Below are 24,763 nucleotides of genomic sequence, written 5' to 3' on the forward strand. Positions count from 1 at the left end.
CAAATGAAGCATAGTATTTTACTCTCCGTCTTTATCAGTGTTTTTGTTTTTATCTCTTTGAGAGTATTCCATGTCAGGCATTGCAGATCTGCTTCTTTTAAAAATGACTGCATAGGGCTTCCCTGGTGGCGCAGTGGTTGAGAGTCCGCCTGCCGATGCAGGGGACACGGGTTCGTGCCCCGGTCCAGGAAGATCCCACATGCCGCAGAGCGGCTGGGCCCGTGAGCCATGGCCGCTGAGCCTGTGCGGCCAGAGCCTGTGCTCCGCCACGGGAGAGGCCACAACAGTGAGGGGCCCGCGTACCGCAAAAAAAAAGAAGACTGCATAGTATTTTGTACCATGATCTCTAATCAGTCCTTTTTTGACAGATCTTAGGGTCTTGTTTTTACAAACTGCTGCAGTAAAAATTTTGTGCATACAAATTTTGCCCACACCCAAGTATGTTGGCAGAAGAGATTCCCAGGAGTGGAAAACTGCTGTGTCAAAGGACATGTGCATTTTTAATCTTGATAGATGTATCATTTAGGCTTGGTTATGCTGCTGTAAGAAACTGTGTCTGTAAACAACAAAGGTTTATTTCTAGTTCACTTGCCAATTAGATTAGCTGGTGGGCTCTTCTACATCATCCTCACTTAGGTACCCAGGTTAAGGGAAGCTCCATCTCTGTGCTTCCGTGATTGTTCAGGCAAGGCAAAGGACATACAGCAAATCAGCTCTGACTCCTTAAGCTTCTGCTCCGACACTTGTTACTCTTTAGAAAAAACAAGTCCACGTAGCCACCCCTAATTCAGAGAGAATGGAGAGGCGCCGTTCTACCACATACCTGGAAAGCAGAGAGGCAGAAATATTTGGTGAAGGACACTGATGACCGCCTCAGTGCATGTTGCCGATTTTAATTTTGAGACTCTCTCTAAAGAGATTCTACCAGTTTATACTCCTATATTTATACATGGGGAACATTTTTAGTAATATTTATAAGAATGTCCTTTTCTTCTTTCTTTCTCCCACCCATCACTATGTAGGTGATTGAAAAAAATACATCTTTGTCTGTCTGATAGGTAAAAATATATTGTTTTGGTGTTTTTAAATTTGCATCTTTGAATATGAGTGAGGTTGAGCATCTTTTCATGTATTAATTTTTAAACCATTTGTATTTCTTATTTTGTGAACTTGCTTGTTTTGTGCCTAGTCTGTTTTTTCTAATATGTTGTTACTTTTAACTTGGTCAATAAATTTTTTTGTTGTTTTATAAATTTTTTTATTTTTGTACATTCAAACTTTTTAATCTTTTTTTCCTCTGGCTTCTGTTTATGTTTAGAAAGCCCTTCTCCACTCCAAGATTTTGAGAGAAAAGAACAGAAATCTTGTGTGTATCTCCTCTTTAGTTATAGTGATACTCCTTGAAATCATATTGAACTGGCCTTATTTCTTTTTCATATGGCATCCCTTCAAAAACTTGAAAATAACTACCATATCCCCTTTTAAAGTATAAACCTTTCTAAGCTATAAACATTCCCAATTCCTATTATGGTTCATCCAGTTGTATTTCTTTGAGGCTCTTTAGGTGTCTGTAGGCCCCAGTTTTCTTTTTCTCTAAAACAAAGCTTTTAGACAGTATCTGTATCATAATGCTGTAAGAGTACATGCAGCATCTTAATTATATGCAAATAAATGACAACAAAGTTGTCTAGCAGGGGTCCCATACTCATCTATTATTAATACTAATATATAAGTAATTTAAATTTCTTAAAAATAATTACAGAGGTTAAGCATTATTTTCATGGTTTTGTTGTAAAATGTTGCCCAGATTACAGGCCCAGTTGCAACACTGTTGGAAGATTTGATTTCAAGCTGTCCTTAAAAGTGGCAAAATAGATTAAAACATCAGCATGCTTTATTTTAAAGAGTAATTGCCGTCTCTGAATCTTGTGACTCAATCACCAAATAAGTGATTGTAATTATACAGTGGTATATAAAACATCTAAATATCCCTGCTGTCCGCAGTTACAGTCCAGAGAAATCTTGATTTATTTTAGAAGGTGACATTGTGCCTTTTGGGGTACAATGACTTAGGCCACATGGTACCACACTTGGGCATTTAAAATTGCCCTGACAGACAAAAATTTTAAAGACAGTAGAAATAAGTGTCTTATGTTTCCAGTGATAAAGTTTATCTCCTTCACTCTCTCTCTTTTTTTTTAAATAAGCCTAAAATCTTTGTATCCATAAATGCCTGGTACGTTTTCCAATGGCAAAGGCATCTTTTTTTTAATATGCCCATCCAATTCTCTTATTTTTTTTTTAACTTCTGGAGAAATTAGATGTCATTTACATTTATAGAATGCCTAAAATTAATAAAGCTAGCGCTGTCTGAAACTTCAGGTGAGTTTTTCTATTTACAAATATAGTTGAGTAATTAATTGTCTCCATTGTTTATTGGAAGCTGGCCAAAGTTCGGTAAAGACTACGTTTTCCGAGATTGCTGTGTGAAATATCTAGTATGCCTATAGAAGCGGTTTTAAGAGCCTTAGTATGTATTTTAAGTAACTAATTGTCAGTTATTTTAACAACCACCAGGGGGCGTTGCATGCCTAAATTACCTTTATTCATTAAAATTTAATTTTGACTGAAAGATTTAAAACGTACTGAGTATTTTTTCTCTACCTGTTATTCCTCCTCCTTTTTTGTCTATTTAAAAGGACAAGGCAGATAGTTAAGTTTGGAAAACAGAAGAAATCGTTGTATGATTGAAATGTTAAATATAACCCTTATTTCCTTAGTAGAACTAGCATATAAAAGAGCCATCTTTCTGCAGTGTCAGCAACCTAAAAAAGTCTTGCCATATTTTAAAATTATTAAAATTTTGCTAAGTAAAGCATATTAGAAGTACACATTCAAGGAGACTTTAAAATAAATGTCCAATTTTTGTTTTAACAGTATTTCCTAGACATTTCTATTTCATTTTACTATCCATTAAAAGTCAAATTATTGTTATTTTACATTTAATAGGTATTTATCAAGTGCCTACAATTTTCAGGGTTAAAAATAGATACAAGATGGTACAAAAATGTTTACCCTCGAGGAGATTGCAGTTTAATTGAGAAATGTACTTTATCATGAAAAATCTAAAATGCTGAATTTTTCCAAGTGAAAAATGAAATGAACTCATCTAACAAAAAAAGATTCCCCTTTAGTGTGAAATGATTTATAAATACAAAGTAATAATATGTAAGCTCTTGACGTAGTTTATTCCCTTTGTTTCCTTCCTTCACACTTCACTCATGGTAGTAATTTACTTAATGCCCTTTGAACTAGTACAAAAAGTAATTTCAGTTCCATTACGATTTAAATAATTTAGGATTCCAGAATAGGGAAAATTAATGTGATTTGGCTGAATAATTAAAATATTATTACAATGCAAATATTACAAATGAAGCTGCAGCATAGTCTTTACCTGTGCCTTATTATGGTTTAACTACTTGTATATAATTGGATATTATTTTAATTTTATCAAGGTATACGTACTTGTGTGTGTGTGTATGTGTATATATATATATATATATATATATATATACACATACACACATATATTCTATGTATAACTACTCTATATAGACCACAGTAATGTATCTAGGTATAGGTCTTTTTTTTTTTAATTGTCCATTTTTCTACATTCATTGGACCTTCAGTTTGAAGGCTAGCGTCTCCCTTCAGACCAGGAAATCTCCTGATTTCCAGTTTCTTATTGCCTCTTTCCAGAACTTATTTTAATCAGCTATATAACGTCCTGGACCAATTTTCTATTTATTTCTCATTGTCATATTCTCAGTATATCCCACCTCCTTGTCCTTCTGTTTTGTAGTTGAGATTTCCTTAAATTTTCTTTCAGTCCATGTATGAAATGTTCATTTCAGCAGTAATGTTTTTAATTTCTAAGAGCTAGTTCTCCGATTCCTTTTTCATAGCAGATTGCTGTTTTATGGATGCTCATTGTCTGAACTCTCTTAATGGTGTTCATTAGAAGTTGAGTTCTCTCATCTCCCTATTCAGTTATATTCACTTAGTCTGGGTTTAGTCTTTCTCTTTATCTAGGTCTTTCACATGTCAGATGTTCCTCAAATGTGTGGTGATCCTTGGCTATTGCTTCATATTTGAGAATGAAGGACTATGAGGGCTAAAAGCCCTGGGTAAGCAAGTGAGACTCGTCACTTGGCAGACTTTGCTTTGTGAGGAATAAGTGAAGAGCCTTCTGCTGCAAGAGAACACTTCACTATCACCACCTAGCATTCTTTGTGTATGGGAACCAGCTTGAGAAATGTGTGTTTGAAGGAGCCTTAAGAATAAGCATACAGCTACCTGCCCTTCCACAGGATGGGGAGAGATCAGCTGTTCCATAAAGAGACATCCAATTAACCCCCTTTTCTGGCCCACTCCTCACTTCTGCCTTCTGTTGTTACCTTCATTCTCCAAAGTCTGGAGCCTCTTTAGGTTTCTGCAGGCAAGTTAGCTGCCTCTTTGCAGTACAGTACTTGTCTGTGAGACTGTAGCTTCCTCCTTCATAAACCTATGCCACTTCATCTACTTTCATTCTCCAGAAACTTGTTGAAATTTCTCGTCCATTTATTGCCTTCTTCCTATTTTTTATCATTGTTGGATTCTATCAGTTTTATTCCTCTGTCATTTTCGTGGGGTTTCAGGAGGCAGAAGATTATGTAAATGCAATGCTCAATCATCTTTAAATGGAAGTCCTCTCTAATATAATTGATTCTTCGTATTTAATTGTTATAACTCCTTACTTTGAGGTTCTCTCCCTGCCCTCGTGGTATGAATTTTGACCACTCAGAGTGTAATATAGTTTGGGTTTCAATTTCTTAGAAAATCTGTTCTTATCCCCTCTCCATATATAATATTAAATAATATAACAAATGTATATCTTATTTTCTAATTCAGCGCACATATGAATTATCACATATCATTAGAACCACTAAGTAAATGTGTTTTAGAAGAGTAGCCCCTGCTCGCAGCAACTAGAGAAAGCCTGTGCGCAGCAATGAAGACCCAGCGCAGCCAAAAATAAAATAAATAAATAAATGTATTTTTTTAAAGTTGTGGTTTTTTTTTTTTTTACATATTTAGGAAAAAACTTTTAGGGAGAAAATCTCCATTACTTTTAAGAAATACTGCTTTTAAGTAATCATTAATTTGAACAAATGTCTAATGCCACTTGAGACATGTTGGTAGGTAGTTAGGGTTTAGAAACGAAGGAAAGTGTATTACGTACTCCTCGTTCTCCTTTGCCTTGCCCTTCATTCCCACTTCGTGCCTCCGTCTTTCTCCTCTTATTATCCCACTCAAAAATTAACAGCCCACTCCTCATCTTTTTTAAGAGAATAAAATAAACCCTAATGCAGAATTCTTATATTTTGGAAATAGAGGGATAAAAGCGTGCAATTCAAATAAAATAAACCAAATTAATAAAAGCCTGACAGAACAAGCTTGGGGTAGGTATGGAGGTACAGAGACATGGTGAGTTTTCTACCAGGAACATGTGTACCTCCAAAAACACTGCCCTGTGTTCTTAGAATATATATTAAAATGGGAGAGAGGGTAGCAAGAATCAGTCATGGTTTTTAAAACTTGAAACATAATGCCCTAATGCTCTTTTCTTCCAATAAGTAAGAAAGAAGAATTACAGAGGAAATACCTGTGGATTATATTAGTGTCAAATTTTTGTTGGGAAAAATTATGTATTGTTTAAAGTTAATTTTAAAGTACTTGAGCCTAACTAGCCTCCCGCACCTCACACCCTAATTCTGATTCTAGAATACACTACCAGATTGAATGGCCTGAATGTATATAGCCTTTTCCTTATTTTTTAGATTCATGGAAATTTGAGTTTGATTGATGATGACTGTTTAGCATTAATCTAATCTGTTTAATCGACTTGACTTTTTCATTTTTAGAGGTTATTTATTGTATTTTCCCAAATCTGCCTGTTTTCTCATGGTAGAATCATCCCAAGCTGCCTTTTAATAGAAGTCTATTCAGGTATCTTCACTACCAGTCCAGTGTCCTAAGAAGTGAAGCTCACATTGTCCAGAGATGGCAGGAACATACACCAATTTTTATGGTTTAATAAGGTTTCCCAAGCAATTCATCATTCATGCGACAAGATTGATTGCTTATTTTCTTTCCTTATGAAGTCTTAGGAAAATATTTTCACAAAATGTAATTGCAATATAAGAAAATGTGTTTGATTTATCTGAATGGTATTGTTTTTAATTTGCAGTTTGAGGAATTTAATGTTAACATTCATATGAATTGAAATCAGTTTTATTTGTTGTATACATCAAAATGGATTTAACCTAACTCATGTTCCCTTCTAAAATATCTATAACATGTCTATATTAGGATACCTTATGTATAGTCCAAACATGTCAGACTTTTTGGAGTAGAGGGGCTTATCCTTTCAAGGGGTCAAATTTGAATTAAATAGTAAGTAGGTTAATTGACTCTACTAGACCTTTTGAGCGGTTATAGGCAAAAATGCTGTCATTGGCCATATTAAAACCTCCCCCCCCAAAAAAAATGAGTGACATTTGTATGCTTAAATGATTAAAATAATTTTCAAGTAAAAAATTTTGAAATTTTAAATGTTTAACTCACAATATTTTGTGTTATTGTTATCTTTGGGGTTCTTGGCAGCTTCTCGTTTGTCACAGAAGTAGTCATTTGTTTTGTTTTCCCAAGGCTGTTTAAAGGTTAATTGACTAACCTGGGTGGGTCCTCATATTTACTAATATGTATTGCAGCTCTTTTGGTACATCAGAAGGCCAGAATGGAACGACTTCAAAGAGAACTTGAGATTCAAAAGAAAAAGCTGGATAAACTAAAATCTGAGGTCAATGAAATGGAAAATAATCTAACTCGAAGGCGTCTGAAAAGATCAAATTCCATATCCCAAATACCTTCAGTAAGTCTCTTTCTCTAACTGTTGTGACTGCTATGCTTGAACATGAGAATAGGCAATCTGTCATAAGTATAAAAGCTTGATCTTGTTTTCTAGAAATGCTCTTAATTCATACTTCTTTCTCTGTCCTTACCTCCCCCTGCAAAATTTCACTCTTTCTTAGCTAATAACACAAGAGTTCAATGTAGATCCTTCTCACATGGAATTATTTTTCAGCTCGAAGAAATGCAGCAATTGAGAAGTTGTAATAGACAACTCCAGATTGACATTGACTGCTTAACCAAAGAAATTGATCTTTTTCAAGCCAGAGGTAAAGTTCAATGCATACTCAGCTGAAATTCATTTTTACCAACTCTTTTCCCATGGCTAAAACCAGACTTATCAATTGTGATCTTACTGTTTCAGATTTGACTTTGGAGCATATAGTGCTACTTGGATTTTTGTTTTCACTCACTCTCCACTCCCCCCCAAAGTTATGTATTTGGTTGAGGAGTAATTTGATACATTGTATAGCCTTCAAATCCCCTTTAGTCATGTGTTAAGGGAAGACAGTGATTAGTATGTCTGGCTGTATTGTCAAAAGTGTTGCTGTTATGTATTAGTATAATCTGGTACAATATTTAATGAGATTAAGATGTACGTACCTCATATACCTTTTTCCCTTTCAAGAATTATGCTTTTAAGAACATAATTTAAAAGGCATCGCCACCCTAATGGTACTTTCTTAATTGCTAAAATAGAGAAGAAAATAAAAATACGGCTTATATATTTTTAGGACAATGATAGTTTATTATACTTGAGCTATTCTTGACAAGCAATAACTGCTTATTGTAAAACAAAAAAATGTTTACAATTCAGTTCGATAGACAACTAAAAGGAATATTTATAACTTAAACCTAATTCTGAAGTTTAGAAATAATAGAAATATATAGAATGGAAAAGACAGGAAAGGGAAGAAGCCAAAAAACAAGCCCTTAATCATACTTCTTAGTATGTGCCAAAATCCATTAAACTGAAAGATGATTTGTTTTATTTTAGTAAGTAAGCTGTTTATCTTGAAACATTCATTGAAAATGCCATAATTTAACTTTGGAGAGAAAAAGGAAGTTAGTGCCAGTCTAGAAACTATAATTCTTGAACTTGTTCCTTTTGTTTAAAATCTGAAGCATTGTATTACATTACTACAAGGTTTTTATACTTACTTGAAGCCAAGCTATTTAATTGCTTAAGACCATGTTAAAATTGTATTTTAAATTGTTAAATTTTAAGTTTTCTTGTCACATAGAACAGGGGTCTAGTTCTAATTCTGTTACTGTCTTACTGGCATTAATTTGACTTCTTCCCCAATTTACCACTTAGACCTCTGTTATGGGTACTATATTATACCTATCTCAGCTGTTTTTGAAACCCTGACACGTAATTTGACATTAGAGGTGCAAAAAGTATTTATTTCTTCTATTTATACTGTGATATTTTTTAGAAAAAAAATATTTGGTTTTTTTTAACAATTTTTTTAATATTTTTGAGCTATAAGCATTGATATACTTACTTTTTATGTATTTCAGGACCACATTTTAATCCCAGCGCTATTCATAACTTTTATGACAATATTGGATTTGTAGGTCCTGTGCCACCAAAACCCAAAGGTTAGTGTGTCCAGTAAGCGTGAGAACTGTTGCATTTTGAAAAGCAAGGTTTTGGAAAACCTTCCACTCTAGAAGTGCTTCAAACTTCGGCATTCTTGGATGGATTCATTCGGAAGATATTTATTTTCACTTACATGCTGGGAATTGGAGGGGTGCAAAAATGTAATGTACTTAGCTCTTGAAAAGTAATATGCATGTCCTAAGGATTCATCATATACTCCCAAAATAGCAAATCTTGGCAAAAAAAAAAAGATCACCAGGTGCGGAAACTTGCATTCTTTGAAATTTTAGAGAAACATTAAGGAAGACACCTTAGGAAAGTTTATTTTTCATGAGTATTCTGTCCTATATAGTTTACGCATAGTTCTCTGTAATCAAAATACTCTGAATTTCAGACGAATGGTTTTTAAAAATAATTACCTATTATCATTTTTACATCACTGATATTCACAGACTGTATAGACACCAAACTAAGAAATGTCGGAACATTTGTGTGCGTTTTTTTACTCCAGGCATTAAAAAACATAAAATGGGAATAAGAAAGAAACAAGTATGTTACTAGTTTTTTAGTTTGTTACAAGAATTTTCATAGTCTCTTTCAGTATCCTTTGCTGTCCACTCGTTTTTGTTCAAGTATAATTTAGTTAGGCCTAGCTTTATCTTCATATTTTTTAATTTAAATGTCTTTAAACATCGTTAGCTGGAACGTAATGAACTCTTATTACAAAGGAGCAAAAGTGAGATTAGAGTATTTGGCATAGTACATGGGGAAGCCAGTGTTCAGACATTGGATGCTATTTGGATGTTAATTGAATATCGGGATAAAGAAAGCAGTGATATAGCCTAGCGTCCTAAAATAAGCAAAGTGGGTATTTTAGCCTCTAAATGAGTTGCCCTAATACACTCTTTTTTACTGTCTTTCAAAAACTAAAATTTTCATATAAAAGGATCCTGTTTTGTTTCAACATAATCCAGTACTTATGTGTTGAGGTTAGGAGGGAGGTGGAATATAGATGATATAAGATTTGTCTTGAGAGTTGTAGAAGCAGGATAAGTGCCTGAGGGTTTATTTCACCGTTCTCCCATGATAAAAAGTTCGAAAAGAAAAAGAAAAACTCCAGTACTTAAAAACCTTTGCACAAAAGATAGAAGCTTGTGTACTGACTACTTTGGGAGAAATAAAGAATCAGTCATTTTTGCCTTAAAGCTAAAATAGGAAGTTACTAGTTTCACTTATAGAGGTTTACTTAGTTCTTGAAATCAGTTCTGCTTCGCAATGCAGGGGTGTTTTTTGTTTGTTTTTTTAACATCTTTATTGGAGTATAATTGCTTTACAGTGGTGTGTTAGTTTCTGCTGTATAACAAAGTGAATCAGCTATATATATATACATACATCCCCATATCTCCTCCCTCTTGTGTCTCCCTCCCACCCTCCCTATCCCACCCCTCTAGGTGGTCACAAAGCACCGAGCTGAGCTCCCTGTGCTATGCAGCTGCTTCCCACTAGCTATCTGTTTTACATTTGGTAGCGTATATATGTCCATGCCACTCTCTCACTTTGCCCCAGCTTACCCTTTCACCTCTCCGTGCCCTCAAGTCCATTCTCTACGTCTGCGCATCTTTATATTCCTGTCCTGCCCCTAGGTTCTTCATAACCATTTTTCTTTTTTTTTTTAGATTCCATATATATGTGTTAGCATACGGTATTTGTTTTTCTCTTTCTGACTTAACTTCATTCTGTATGACAGTCTCTAGGTCCATCCACCTCACAACAAATAACCCAATTTCGTTTCTTTTTATGGCTGAATAATATTCCATTGTATATATGTGCCACATCTTTATCCATTCATCTGTCGATGAACACTTAAGTTGCTTCCATGTCCTGGCTATTGTAAATAGAGCTGCAGTGAACATTGTGGTACGTGACTCTTTTTGAATTACGGTTTTCTCAGGGTATATGCCCAGTAGTGGGATTGCTGGGTTGGGTGGTATGGTAGTTCTATTTTTAGTTTTTTGAGGAACCTCCATACTGTTCCCCATACTGGCTGTATCAATTTACATTCCCACCAACAGTGCAAGAGGGTTTCCTTTTCTCCACACCCTCTCCAGCGTTTATTGTCTGTCGATCTTGTGATGTTGGCCATTCCGACTGGTATGAGGTGATACCTCACTGTAGTTTTGATTTGCATTTCTCTAATGATTAGTGATGTTGAGCGTCCTTTCATGTGTTTGTTGGCAACCTGTATATCTTCTTTGAAGAAATGTCTATTTAGGTCTTCTACCCATTTTTGGATTGGGTTGTTTGTTTTTTTGATATTGAGCTGCATGAGCTGCTTGTATATTTTGGAGATTAATCCTTTGTCAGTTGCTTCATTTGCAAATATTTTCTCGCATTCTGAGGGTTGTCTTTTTGTCTTGTTTATGTTTTCCTTTGCTGTGCAAAAGCTTTTAAGTTTCATTAGGTCCCATTTGTTTATTTTTGGTTTTATTTCCATTTCTCTAGGAGGTGGGTCAAAACAGATCTTGCTGTGGTTTATGTCATGGAGCGTTCTGCCTGTGTTTTCTTCTAAGAGTTTTATAGTGTCTGGCCTTACATTTAGATCTTCAATCCATTTTGAGTTTATTTTTGTGTATGGTGTTCGGGAGTGTTCTAATTTCATTCTTTTACATGTAGCTGTCCAGTTTTCCCAGCACCACTTATTGAAGAGGCTCTCTTTTCTCCATTGTATATCCTTGCCTCCTTTATCAAAGATAAGGTGACCATAGGTGCGTGGGTTTATCTCTGGGCTTTCTATCCTGTTCCATTGATCTATATTTCTGTTTTTGTGCCAGTACCATACTTTCTTGTTTACTGTCGCTCTGTAGTATAGTCTGAAGTCAGGGAGCCTGATTCCTCCAGCTCGGTTTTTCTTTCTCAAGATTGCTTTGGCTATTTGGGGTCTTTTTTGTTTTCATACAAATTGTGAAATTTTTTGTTTTAGTTCTGTGAAAAACGCCATATGTAGTTTGATAGGGATTGCACTGAATCTGTAGACTGCTTTGGGTAGTATAGTCATTTTCACAGTGTTGATTCTTCCAGTCCAAGAACATGGTATAACTCTCCATCTGTTTGTATCATCTTTAGTTTCTTTCTTCAGTGTCTTAGATTTCTGCATACAGATCTTTTGTCTCCTTAGGTAGGTTTATTCCTAGGTATTTTATTCTTTTAATTGCAATGGTAAATGGGAGTGTTTCCTTAATTTCTCTTTCAGATTTTTCATCATTAGTGTACAGAAATGCCAGAGATTTCTGTGTGTTAATTTTGTATCCTGCTACTCTACCAAATTCATTGATTAGCTCTAGTATTTTTCTGATAGCATCTTTAGGATTCTCTATGCATAGTATCATGTCATCTTCAAACAATGACAATTTTACTTCTTCTTTTCCGATTTGGATTCCTTTTATTTCTTTTTCTTCTCTGATTGCTGTGGCTAAAACTTCCAAAACTATGTTGAATAATAGTGGTGAGAGTGGGCAACCTTGTCTTGTTCCTGATCTTAGTGGAAATGGTTTCAGTTTTTCACCATAGAGAATGATGTTGGCTGTGGGTTTGTCATATATGGCCTTTATTGTGTTGAGGTGAGTTCCCTCTCTCCCTACTTTCTGCAGGGTTTTTATCATAAATGGGTGTTGGATTTTGTCGAAAGCATTTTCTGCATCTATTGAGATGATCATATGGTTTTTCTCCTTTAATTTGTTAATATCGTTTATCACATTGATTGATTTGTGTATATTGAAGAATCCTTGCATTCCTGGGATTAACCCCACTTGATCATGGTGTATGATCCTTTTAATGTGCTGTTGGATTCTGTTTGCCAGTATTTTGTTGAGGATTTTTGCATCTATGCTCATCAGTTATACTGGCCTGTAGTTTTCCTATTTTTGTGGCATCTTTGTCTGGTTTTGGTAGCAGGGTGATGGTGGCCTCATGGAATGAGTTTGGGAGTGTTCCTCCCTCTGCTATATTTTGGAAGTGTTTGAGAAGGATAGGTGTTAGCTCTTCTCTAAATGTTTGATAGAATTCGCCTGTGAAGCCATCTGGTCCTGGGCTTTTGTTGGAAGATTTTTAATCATAGTCTCAATTTCAGTGCCTGTGATTGGTCTGTTTATATTTTCTGTTTCTTCCTGGTTCAGTCTTGGAAGGTTTTGCTTTCCTAAGAATTTGTCCATTTCTTCCAGGTTGTCCATTTTATTGGCATATAGTTGCTTGTAGTAATCTCTCATGCTCCTTTGTGTTTCTGCATTGTCAGTTATTACTTCTCCGTTTTCATTTCTAATTCTATTGATTTGAGTCTTCTCCTTTTTTTTCTTGATGAGTCTGGCTAATGGCTTATCAATTTTGTTTATCTTCTTAAAGAACCAGCTTTTAGTTTTATTGATCTTTGCTGTCGTTTCCTTCATTTCTTTTTCATTTATTTCTGATCTGATCTTTATGATTTCTTTCGTTCTACTAACTTTGGGGGGTTTTTGTTCTTTCTCTCATTGCTTTAGGTGTAAGTTTAGGTTCTTTATTTGAGATGTTTCTTGTTTCTGGAAGTAGCATTGCATTGCGATAAACTTCCCTCTGAGAACTGCTTTTGCTGCATCCCATAGGTTTTGGGTCATCATGTTTTCATTGTCATTTGTTCCTAGGTATTTTTTGGTTTCTTCTTTGATTTCTTCAGTGATCTCTTGGTTATTTAGTAGTGTATTGTTTAGCCTCCATGTGTTTGAATTTTTTACAGATTTTTTCCTGTAATTGATATCTAGTCTCATAGTGTTGAGGTCGGAAAAGATACTTGATACGATTTCAATTTTCTTAAATTCACCAAGGCTTGATTTGTGACCCAAGATATGATCTATCCTGGAGAATATTCCATGAGCACTTGCGAAGAAAGTGTAATCTGCTGTTTTTGGATGGAATGTCCTACAAATATCAATTAAGTCCATCTTGTTTAATGTATCATTTAAAGCTTGTGTTTCCTTGTTTATTTTCATTTTGGATCATCTGTCCATCGGTGAAAGTGAGGTGTTAAAGTCCCCGACTATGATTGTGTTACTGTCAATTTCCCCTTTTGTGGCTGTTAGCATTTGCCTTATATATTAAGGTGCTCCTATGTTGGGTGCGTGAATATTTACAATTGTTATATCTTCTTCTTGGATTGATCCCTTGATCATTATGTAGTCTCCGTCTTTGTCTTTTGTAATAGTCTTTATTTTAAAGTCTATTTTGTCTGATATGAGAATTGCTACTCCAGCTTTCTTTTGATTTCCATTTGCATGGAATATCTTTTTCCATCCCCTAATTTTCAGTCTGTATGTGTCCTTAGGTCTGAAATGGGTCTCTTGTAGACAGCATATATATGGGTCTTGTTTTTGTATCCATTCAGCCAGTCTGTGTCTTTTGGTTGGAGCATTTAATCCATTTACATTTAAGGTAGTTATCGATATGTATGTTCCTATTACCATTTTCTTAATTCTTCTGCGTTTGTTATTGTAAGTCTTTTCCTTCTCTTGTGTTTCCTGCCTAGAGAAGTTCCTTTAGCATTTGTTGTAGAGCTGGTTTGGTGGTGCTGAATTCTCTTAGCTTTTGCTTTATCTCTAAAGGTTTTAATTTCTCTGTGGAATCTGGGTGAGATCCTTGCTGGGTAGAGTAATCTTGGTTGTAGGTTTTCCCCTTTCATCAGTTTAAATATGTCCTGCCACTCCCTTCTGGCTTGCAGAGTTTCTGCTGAAAGAGCAGCTGTTATCCTTATGGGGATTCCCTTGTATGTTAATTGTTACTTCTCACTGCTGCTTTTAATATTTTTTCTTTGTTTTTAATTTTGATAGTTTGATTAATATGTGTCTTGGCGTGTTTTTCCTTGGATTATCCTGTATGGGACTGTCTGTGCTTCCTGGACTTGATTGACTATTTCCTTACCCATATTAGGGAAGTTTTCAACTATAATCTCTTCAGATATTTTCTCACTCCCTTCCTTTTTCTCTTCTGCTTCTGGGACCCCTATAATTCGAATGTTGGTGTGTTCAGTGTTGCCTCAGAGGTCTCTAAGACTTTCCTCAATTCTTTTCATTCTTTTTTCTTTATTCTGCTCTGAGGTAGTTATTTCCACTATTTTATCTTCCAGGTCACTTATCCGTTCTTCTGCCTCAGTTATTCTGCTATTGATTTCTTCTAGAGAATTTTAAATTTCATTTGTTGTGTTATATGTCATTGTTTGTTTCCTCTTTAGTTCTTCCAAGTCCTTGTTAAACGTTTCTTGTATTTTCTCCATTCTGTTTCCAAGATTTTGGATCACCTTTACTATCATTACTGTGAATTCTTTTTCAGGTAGACTGCCTATTTCCTCTTCATTTGTTTGGTCTGGTGTGTTTTTATGTTGCTCCTTCATCTGCTGTGTGTTTCTCTGTCTTGTCTTGCTTAATTTACTGTGTTTGGAGTCTCCTTTTCACAGGCTGCAGGTTTGTAGTCCCCATGTTTTTGGTGTCTGACCCCAGTGGCTAAGGTTGGTTCAGTGGGTTGTGCAGGCTTCCTGGTGGAGCAGACTGGTGCCTGTGTTCTGGTGGATGAGGCTGGATCTTGCCTTTCTGGTGGGCAGGACCACGTCCAGTTGTGTGTTTTGGGGTGTCTGTGACCTTACTATGATTTTAGGCAGCCTGTCTGCTAATGGGTGGGGTTGTGTTCCTGTCTTGCTAGTGGTTTGGCATAGGGTGCCCAGCACTGTGGTTTGCTGGGTGAAGCACTGAGTGGAGCTGAGTCTTAGTGTCGAGATGGAGGTCTCTGGGAGAGCTTTCGCTGTTTGATATTACGTGGGGCTGGGAGGCCTCTAGTGGTCCAGTGTCCTGAAATTGGCTCTCCCACCTCAGAGGCTCAGGCCTGACATCCGGCCAGAGCACCAAGACCCTGTCAGCACCCGATCTCGCTGCGGAAGACAGGGCTGGGCCTTGAGAGAGACAGAAGACGTGGAAGTGTGTGGGTGGCCTCTGCAGTCAGAAGTCCTGAGTTCCAGTGCTGACTTTCCTGCTAACGGGTCTTTAGCCTCTGTTTCCTTATCTGCTAGTGTTGGAGGGTCTCCTGCAGAGTCGGCGGTGGCTGTGGCTCACTATGGGGACAAGGACACTGGCAGCAGAAGTCCTGGGAAGTTCTCCTTGACGTGAGCCCTCCCAGAGTCTGCCATTAGCTCCACCAAAGAGCCCCATCCCATGACTCTTTTTGAATTATGATTTTCTCAGGGTATATGCCCAGAAGTGGGATTGCTGGGTCATATGGTAGTTCTAGTTTTAGTTTTTTAAGGAACCTCCATACTGTTCTCTGTAGTGGCTGTATCAGTTTACATTTCCACCAACAGACAATGCAGGGTTTTTTATGGGTTTTTGTTTGTTTGTTTGTTTGCTTTTGCGGTATGCGGGCCTCTCACCGTTGTGGCCTCTCCCGTTGCGGAGCACAGGCTCCGGATGCGCAGGCTCAGCGGCCATGGCTCATGGGCCTAGCCGCTCTGCGGCATGTGGGACCTTCCCGGACCGGGGCACGAACCCGTGTCCCCTGCATCGGCAGGCGGACTCTCAACCACTGCGCCACCAGGGAAGCCCAATGCAGGGTTTTTTAACAGCTAAAATGAAGTGTGGCAATCACAAGTCATCCTGTGCCACCTAATTTCCTCTTTTTTCAATTCTGGTGGTTACTTAGTTTCCAAATACCACTCATAAATAAGAGTCATAATTCTAAGTACCAAAACAGATCGTGCAGATGTAAGAAAACCATTGGAGATTTTTCCATTTAAAAAAAAATTTAGGTCCTCTATTGACACCTTAGATATTACTTAAATAATGAAGAAGATTCTGGCACTTAATAATAGATTGAAGTGTTAATATAGATTGAATAGCCTTCCTAAAAAACCTTTGTAGTTAAACAAAAAGGGAAGACAAGGTTTTACTGAAAATGTGCCAGGTAGGAATGTTTTCTAACCTCGGTGAGACCAAAATTCTAGTAAGTAGACCGGATTATCCCCAGATTAAAACAGTTATGCTATAAAATGTTTCCCAGGTATGGAGTGTGAAATAATTGTAGATGGTAAAAAGTCAAACTTTTTTTAACTGTATTTATTTTAATGTGTTTTAGAGGATAGTAATTAGTACTGTCAGACCCTTGATTTTTCAAATATTTTTACTTAGGTAAACCTTAAATAGATATTTGTTTTAAAGTTATTCAATTCAAAGAAAATTACTGTATAAATAGTACTTCCATGCTGCCCATGCATGTGCCAGAAATTGTGGTGATGCCTAAAAAATTCTGACCGATGCTTAAAGTGGGAGTTTTGCAATAAAGTGTTTAACGCCAAACAGTAAAGTGCTGCTAAAGGGGTACAAAGTACCAAACATAACTTAATGATTTTAAATTTGTTATAGAAACTTGATATTTTCATCTACTATATACAATAGTTTGTCTTTTAAAATAGCAGAAAAGGATTTAGTTATCAACTCCATGGAGCAGGTAGAATTTTCAAATTAATATACATTGCCTTAACATAGTTTGGAAACTACAAATTATAAACCTTGACTGGAGAGATCCAACAATGCATGCTCCTTTTACTTGAAACGTCTCCACAATAATTTGTAGGGATACTATTCTGAAATTATAAATGGTACCTCCCTCCCCCCAAAAAGTAGTTTCATAAACGTAATTTCATCTTAGATACAACCATGGAGGCATAGAATTATTCCTTATATTTAAGTTACCTCTGTACATTCAAACATTCTAGAACATTGGCCTCATAAAGCTGCAGTGACTTTATTTTATAGGTAAGAAAGATTAGATGTAGAGGTTACATGATTTATTATCTAAGATCACAGAGCAAAGAAATTAGGAGTTAGTAACAGAGCCAGGAGTAGAACTCCATTCTCACAACTCTTAATCTTTAATCTAATAGTCTTTCCAGTGTTCCATAATAAATATGATTTTAAAATAAAGTGAGAAATAAAGTCTGGTAAAATTTTATACTGATTTACTCCTCCAAGGTCTATTGTCGATATTTAGTTAAATAAATAAGATTTTAGAAATTAGTTCATCTTTATATTTTATTTGTGTTGTTCAGATAGAGAACATTTAACAAAAACTTCCATTCCTGGTAGAAAACAAAAATATAAATACTACTTCAGTGAGAAATGAAACTCAAACTTTAATCAGACATAAATGCACTAGCAGTATTACATTGTGGTTGGACACCTTTTCACCATATTAGGTGACATTATGGTAATCTTGGCTATTAGTTACCATATGAATTGACTTCCCTTTTCTCCTGCTATAAATTGGGGGAAATGATGCTCTTTTCCCCTTTGAGGAGATATTGAGGTGGTTATGTCATGTACATGTTGCTGTTCGCCAGCGGAGAAGTGCCAGCCTGATAGAGACAGGTTGTAAGGATCAAGCATGTGTGTCAGTTTCAGCTAGATGCTTCACTTGTTTAACAAGCTGTTTCATGCTGTGCAGTACAAATAGTGTTTAAAGTTGCCAGTAATTTATGACTTTGCGATTTTTGCTTCCTTACAGATCAAAGGTCCACCATCAAAACACCAAAGACTCAAGACACAGAAGATGATGAGGGGGCTCAGTGGAATTGTACTGCCTGTACTTTTTTGAACCATCCAGCCTTAATCCGTTGTGAACAGTGTGAGATGCCAAGGCATTTCTGAGCCAAGAGGCCCTATATCTTCCCTAAAACCACATCTGAAGTTCAAGAAACTAGTCTGTCATCAGGGGAAAAGTTTCACTGCTACATAGGATTTTGTCAAATTGAAGGTGTGACAAGATGGTGTTGTGCTAATGTTAAATGTCAGCCCACAGAGCTAATAATACCTCAGTCTAATGTCATGGGCAGTTGAAATTCATCACATGAAGGTAATCTGCTGAAAGACTTGGTTGCCCACTGCCTAACCATGTACAGTGTTACCAATAGCCCATTAAGGATAATTCTCAATATATTAATACCTAGGTGTTCCCAGTACCTTTTCCCCTCATGTCACTACTGAATTTTGACAGGAGGAAGGAATAGAACAATGGCTTTTTTTTTTTTAAAGCTTTCGGTGAAACACTACAAACATGAAGAAAAGGAACAAGGTTTAACTATTTAAAAACTGTTTGCTGCCATATAGTGCCAATGGATAGGGGAAGAACTTCACAAATCTGTGGTACTCTTGGCTTTGTCTTTGTCTTCCCTGAAAACGTCTCCACTCTGTGAAGCCAGCATCTAGGGTCTAAAGATGAAAAGAAAAGCAGCATGCATTGTCTGTACAAACATGGAGTGAGATATCCCAAAGCCTTTCCTACTGTACAGATCTCTCGAGTCTGCTTTAAGTGATTTCTTTTCTTCCTTATTATTTTCTTGTATTTCTATATGTATAGTGTAATAGTCTTTTGTTAACTAATTTTCTTTTTTCCTTTTAGTGATTAAGCACGATCATGTCCCTTTTTAAGCCTTACCTGAGAGAAGCAATGCCTTAAAATAAAAAAAGCATTAATGAAATGAAACTATGCACAAAATAACTTTCCTCTACTTATTCTGTACTTTGCCCTCATGAGTGCCGATGTTCTGTGAAGACATACAGATGCTGCACAGTGAATTGCAGAAAATATTACAAGACTTACGTCTATAGGTCACACTATATACTGACTTTAGCAGTGGGTAACACAACACAGTGTTTTATCTTCCACAGGGAAGCTTAAAACAAAAGATATTTTTAACCCACTGACAGCAACAAGGTTAAGCTTGCTTTATCAGCCTCGTGTCCCACAGAACTCTCACAAGAGATTACTATTGGGAAAGTACAGTTTCAAAACCAGCAACAGCAGCAGTACCTACAGCCCTTTTTTCGGAGAGAAGTTTAAATGCTTTACTGTTGGGGCAATCCGTTTCTAAACCTGACTTGGTGGCAGTATCATGTATATTTATAAAACAAGGCTAGTCATATTTAGGACAACTGAAGAAGAGCTGGAAAAAAGAAAAACAAGCAAACTTGAACACTGAAGCAACCTCAAGCATCTCTTTATTTTGATGATATATTTTTATAAGGAAAATAAATATTCAGATGATCAGAAGTGTATATAACTAAATGAAATCAAGAAAAAGAAATAACAGTATGCATTTTAAAAAACAATTATGGAATTATATATCAGTGCTTAGAATGGGGCTAAGGGAAGTGCTGAAACGTAGCAAAAGATAGGAGGTAATGTAGACTGTCACCCACTGTAAATGTTTGCAAATGAATATTTTTAAATAAACAGGATTATTACAGGTGATTCTATATGAATGTCAAAGCCTTAACTTCCAGGCTTTGCATCTTGTATATGGGAAGAACTATGACAATCCTAGTTAATTAGACAAACTCAAAGCCCTTACATTTGATGCGTTTTGTTTTAAAAATAGGCCTTGTTTTTCAGCTTCATCTGCAGTTCTATGTGAAGATTGATAAATCAGTTTTTACTTGTTTTATTAATAAAACGTAATTTGGATATCTTGAGTTGATGGTTTTGTGATTTAGCTGGGTAAAAACTATCTTTGTAACAGATAAGTTATTTATAAAAATTAAAACACTTCTATTCTAACGTGGATTTTGTGACTTGTTTTTAAAGTCTGTGGGACAGGAGCTAATTTATGCCCCAGCAGAACCTTTGATAGTTAATATAAACCAGAGAAAACTCACTCTCTAGAGTCTTCTCATGACATCATGGCATTCCACTGCATTTCTTGGATTATTTGTATCAATTTCCGCAGGCTTCTTTTTAACTAATGAATGAAAGCAATCATGTTTAAGCTAAGGCAGAAAAATGAATATTGCTTTTCTCAGAGTTTATTATAGCTTTTTCTTTTTTTTCTTTTGGGGTTTTTAAATGTGATTTCTTGGGCCATGTAGCCTGAGTAGTCATTGAGTTAACATTTGCTCTCGTATCATGTGTAAGTGCTGAGGATGGTGGTGCTTCTCTTGAAGAGAACCTTTACATTGAGTTTTCAAAAAATTATGACTCAGTTTTTCTGAGCTTGAAAAGAGCAGAGTGGCCCTTGCTGACCTTGTTATGACATAACTTACAGAAAGCTCTGCCTTGCCCTGACTGGTCTTTTAAACCTAGTAGGACATAAATATTCTTTGCCAGGGAATATGAGGTCTGGATATGTTGGTGGTCTGGAGACTACTTTCAGGAATTATTGCACTAAAATAGAATTGCAGGTACTAAGAGCCTCAGATGGAAAGATGGACTTCGTTTCTCATTGCTGATCATCCTTGGGTGCTGACATGCTTTATATTGAAAGGGGAGGTGGGCAGTTAGCGGTTCATGTAAACTGGACTTCTCAGGAAAACTTTTATTTTTAACAAAATGTTGGCCAGTATCTACTATATAACTAGTATGTTATACAAAGATGCATGTTGTATTGAGAATTTTTGTGGAAAAAATATAAAAATTTATTTTTCTTTTAAAAGTTCCATTTTTTTTAATGACAAGCAGGGCCAAACTACAGTGTAATATTAATTGACTTTATATTGGAGTATTGAAATTGTATATAAACTCATATCTATGATAGCTCAAAACTATATTAGCTATTTAACTTATATTTTAATCAAAGCATGTATAAATAGCAAGGTTAACTGACATTTCATCAGTTTCCTCTATCCCGGTTTAATGTTGATGGGAAATTATAGTGAACAATGATAAGTTTAAGTAAATGGTATGAGATATAATCGTCAGTCTGTGAGTAATTGAAGTTGACCGTGTTGCCTTAGAAAATAATATTAAATGGCACCAAACGCCATTCCAGATTTGATATCTGCGTGCCAGGTATTAGCATAGTTTCCTATATAATATTACAAAATGCTTATATTTCTCCGTGACAAGTGAACGTATTTTTTTTTGATTCTAGTTTTTAGAAACTATAACTGTATCCATTTTACTTGAAGATGAAATGACTTAGGGCTGCATTTTAATTTTTATTGTTTCCATCTGAAAATATAATTAGGCAACTGAGAGAAAAGTCTTCCTCTAAAGAAAGTACAATTTTGTAGCTTTATATTTGTTAAATTGGATTTCCCCCCCCCCCCAATATGTAGTAGGCTGTTTGGTGTTTTTTTGTTGTTGTTCTTGTTGTTTTTTAAGGGAGTGTAGTTAGTCATTAAAAATGCTTGGTAATGCATTGTCTTTGCAACTATAAATTTATTCCTGTATTACAATTTCAAAAATAGAATTGCCATGTTACAGTACAATAGTTCATTAATTTACCTAGTTATTTAAGAAGGTTATGAAAGCAGTTGCATTTTTAATACTGTGCCACCTTATTCCCCAGATACACCCCTCAAATCTTAAGAGTCAGGACAGTTGGGATCCAATTCGGGCATCTCCCTAGATTTACTCTGTAACCCTGGGATAGTCCTTTGCTTTTCTTTCCTTGCCTTGTTAAAGGAAGATAATTATATTAACGTTAAACCCTCCTCACAGAGGTGTTGAGGGGCTTAATGTGGAACTATCTGAGCCAACCTCTTTTCTCTCTAGGAACCGGATTATCCTAAAACTGGGTTATGTTTCTGTATGAATGGGTTTTGAGGCATTTTTCTCAACAGTATTAATGAACAGAATGGTAAGTTTACTATTTATTTCTCTGAATTGGTCTAGGGACATCTCAGTCGATCAGAATTTGGTATTTCAGTCACTGTAATTCTTTCCCTCTTTTAAAGTCAAAAGGTTGATTGCTTTGCAAAGGTTACAAAGCTGACCTGGAGATCAAGTGTGTTTATATTTCTCTTGCATGTCCAGCTCTCTAAAGAATGTACGTTTTATGATGGAGAATAGCAAATTATTTCTCTAGGAAAATAAACACTTTCTTCAAAGGACTTAGTCCAGTGTTTGCACATCTGCATATTTGTTTTAAGCCTAAAATTGACCCAAGGTCCACTTCATTCTAGCCTCTCTTTACAGATCCCCTTCTTTTACCTCTTTCTTCCCCCCCCCCCCTTCTGAGGGCAGAAATACATCCTTCCTCTGATCCCAACTGCATTCGGCCGTCCATATCTGCAGGTTCTACATCTTCGGATTTAAGCAACTGCAGATCAAAAATACTCAGGAAGGGACCTCCCTGGTGGTCCAGTGGTTAAGAATCCTCCTTCCAAAGCCACGGTTCGATCCCTGATCTGGGAACTAAGATCCCACATGCCGCAAGGCAACTAAGCCCACCCGCTGCAACTACTGAGCCCAGGCACTCTGGAGCCCGCGTGCCACAACTAGGGAGAAACCCACGCACCGCCATGAGCCCACGCACAGCAACGAAAGATCCCGCATGCCACAAGGAAGATCCTGTGTGCCGCAACTAAGACCCAACGCAGCCAAATAAATAAATAAATGTTGGGGAAAAAATACTCGGGGGGGAAAAAGATTCCAAAAACTTCCAAAAAGCAAAATTTGCATTTGCTGTGCACCAGCAGCTGTTTACATTGTATTAGGTATTCTAAGTAGTCTAGAGGTCATTTAAAGCATAGCAAATACTACACCTTTTTATACGAGGTACTTGAACAGCCTTGGATTTCGAATATCTTGGGGGCTGTCCTGGAACCAATCCCCCGTGAATACCAAAGGACGACTTGCATAGTAGAACCATTACAACTTACCAATCTACCTTCTAATAATGCTTATTGATCCTCATAGCATAGTGAATAAATACTGTGGTATCTTCAACGTGGCAGTGCTTTCCAGAGAGTTTACAAAGAAAAAAGTTGGGCTTCCCTGGTGGTGCAGTGGTTAAGAATCCGCCTGCCAATGCAGGAGACACGGGTTCGAGCCCTGGTCCAGGAAGATCCCACATGCCGCGGAACAACTAACCCCGTGACTGAGCCTGCGCTCTAGAGCCCGCGAGCTACAACTACTGAAGCCTGCGTGCCACAGCTACTGAAGCCTGCGCGCCTAGAGCCCGTGCTCCACAACAAGAGAAGCCACCGCAATGAGAAGCCTGCACACTACAACGAAGAGTAGCCCCTGCTCGTCGCAACCAGAGAAAAGCCCACGTGCAGCAACAAAGACCCAAAAGCAGCCAAAAATAAGTAAGTAAAATTTAAAAAAAAAAGAGGGCTTCCCTGGTGGCGCAGTGGTTGAGAGTCCGCCTGCCGATGCAGGGGATACGGGTACGTGCCCCGGTCCGGGAAGATCCCACATGCCGAGGAGCGGCTGGGCCCGTGAGCCATGGCCGCTGAGCCTGCGCGTCCGGAGCCTGTGCTCCGCAACTGGGGAGGCCACAGCAGTGGGTGGCCCGCGTACGCAAAAAAAGAAAAAAAAAGAAAAAAGCTCCCTCCCACCTGTGAAACCACCCATTAGTTCCTAGAAGGCTCAGTGCCTTTCGCACTGTGATCTAATTGGTTCTGCCTCTGGCTTCTTCCTCTTACCTTGCACCTGCAGCTAGATTAAAGAGAGAACATCATCTCCATGCTCTCTTCAGAAACCTCTACTGTTTCCCCATTGCTGACTGGGCTTAACTTGTACAATTCTGTCGTCTTTTCAGGATGGTTTGTTACTTTGCAACAGAATACTCTTCCAGCTAAATTGGCCTAATCACTTCCCTGAAGAGATCTTGCACGCCCCACATCACCCCAATGTACTTTTGTCCATCCCATTTCCCCTGTCTCTACTTAAGTTTAACCTTTCAAAGGTTAAACTTGGTGCAACCAAAACTTAACCAGGTCAAGGGTCAAGGTTGTGAGAACTTTCCAAACTGCACCTTCTCATGGCACTTGCTATATTTTCTGCCCACTTGTCATTCATTGCTACTTTGACCTCTCCATTTACATCCTGACAGGGCAGGTATTGTTACACACCCGCTTTGTGTCCTCATGCCCTTATGTACAGCAAGAAGTCAATAATTGGTGATGGTGGTAATGATTCTTGACGACCAAGTTAATTTCTAACATTTAATTCCAAGTTAATCGGTACAGCCATTTTGAACTTGATATGTATTTTCTCATAGGACCAATATCATAAGTGATAGGTTCCCAGGCCAGATCACTAATTAACTGGAATGCTTTGCATTTGAAATACTGAAATAAGGTGCAGTACTATTGGGGTAAGTAAATTAACAATGAAATTAAGTGAAAATGTTTCAAATCT

The 24,763-nt window shown here is 36.9% G+C and overlaps 1 protein-coding gene across 3 annotated transcripts in view; it reads left to right on the forward strand.

The window, feature by feature from the left end:
- The window catches only part of TAB2 (TGF-beta activated kinase 1 (MAP3K7) binding protein 2), an 84,669-nt gene extending 64,436 nt beyond the window's left edge, over positions 1-20,233 (forward strand). For 2 of the 3 annotated variants that reach the window (XM_029223648.1, XM_029223647.1), the window contains exons 4-7: positions 6,813-6,973; positions 7,187-7,280; positions 8,536-8,616; positions 18,182-20,233. In XM_029223648.1, coding sequence (XP_029079481.1) covers positions 6,813-6,973; positions 7,187-7,280; positions 8,536-8,616; positions 18,182-18,324 — 479 coding nt within the window. In that variant the 3' untranslated portion in view covers positions 18,325-20,233. The remainder of the gene's footprint in view (positions 1-6,812; positions 6,974-7,186; positions 7,281-8,535; positions 8,617-18,181) is intronic. The other variant, XM_029223649.1, reaches the window with a different exon arrangement.
- The last annotated feature ends 4,530 nt before the right edge of the window (positions 20,234-24,763 follow it).

The sequence above is a fragment of the Monodon monoceros genome, unplaced genomic scaffold (genome assembly GCF_005190385.1).
Source record: "Monodon monoceros isolate NGI ecotype Baffin Bay Population unplaced genomic scaffold, NGI_Narwhal_1 Super_Scaffold_15, whole genome shotgun sequence".
Taxonomy (NCBI): domain Eukaryota; kingdom Metazoa; phylum Chordata; class Mammalia; order Artiodactyla; family Monodontidae; genus Monodon; species Monodon monoceros.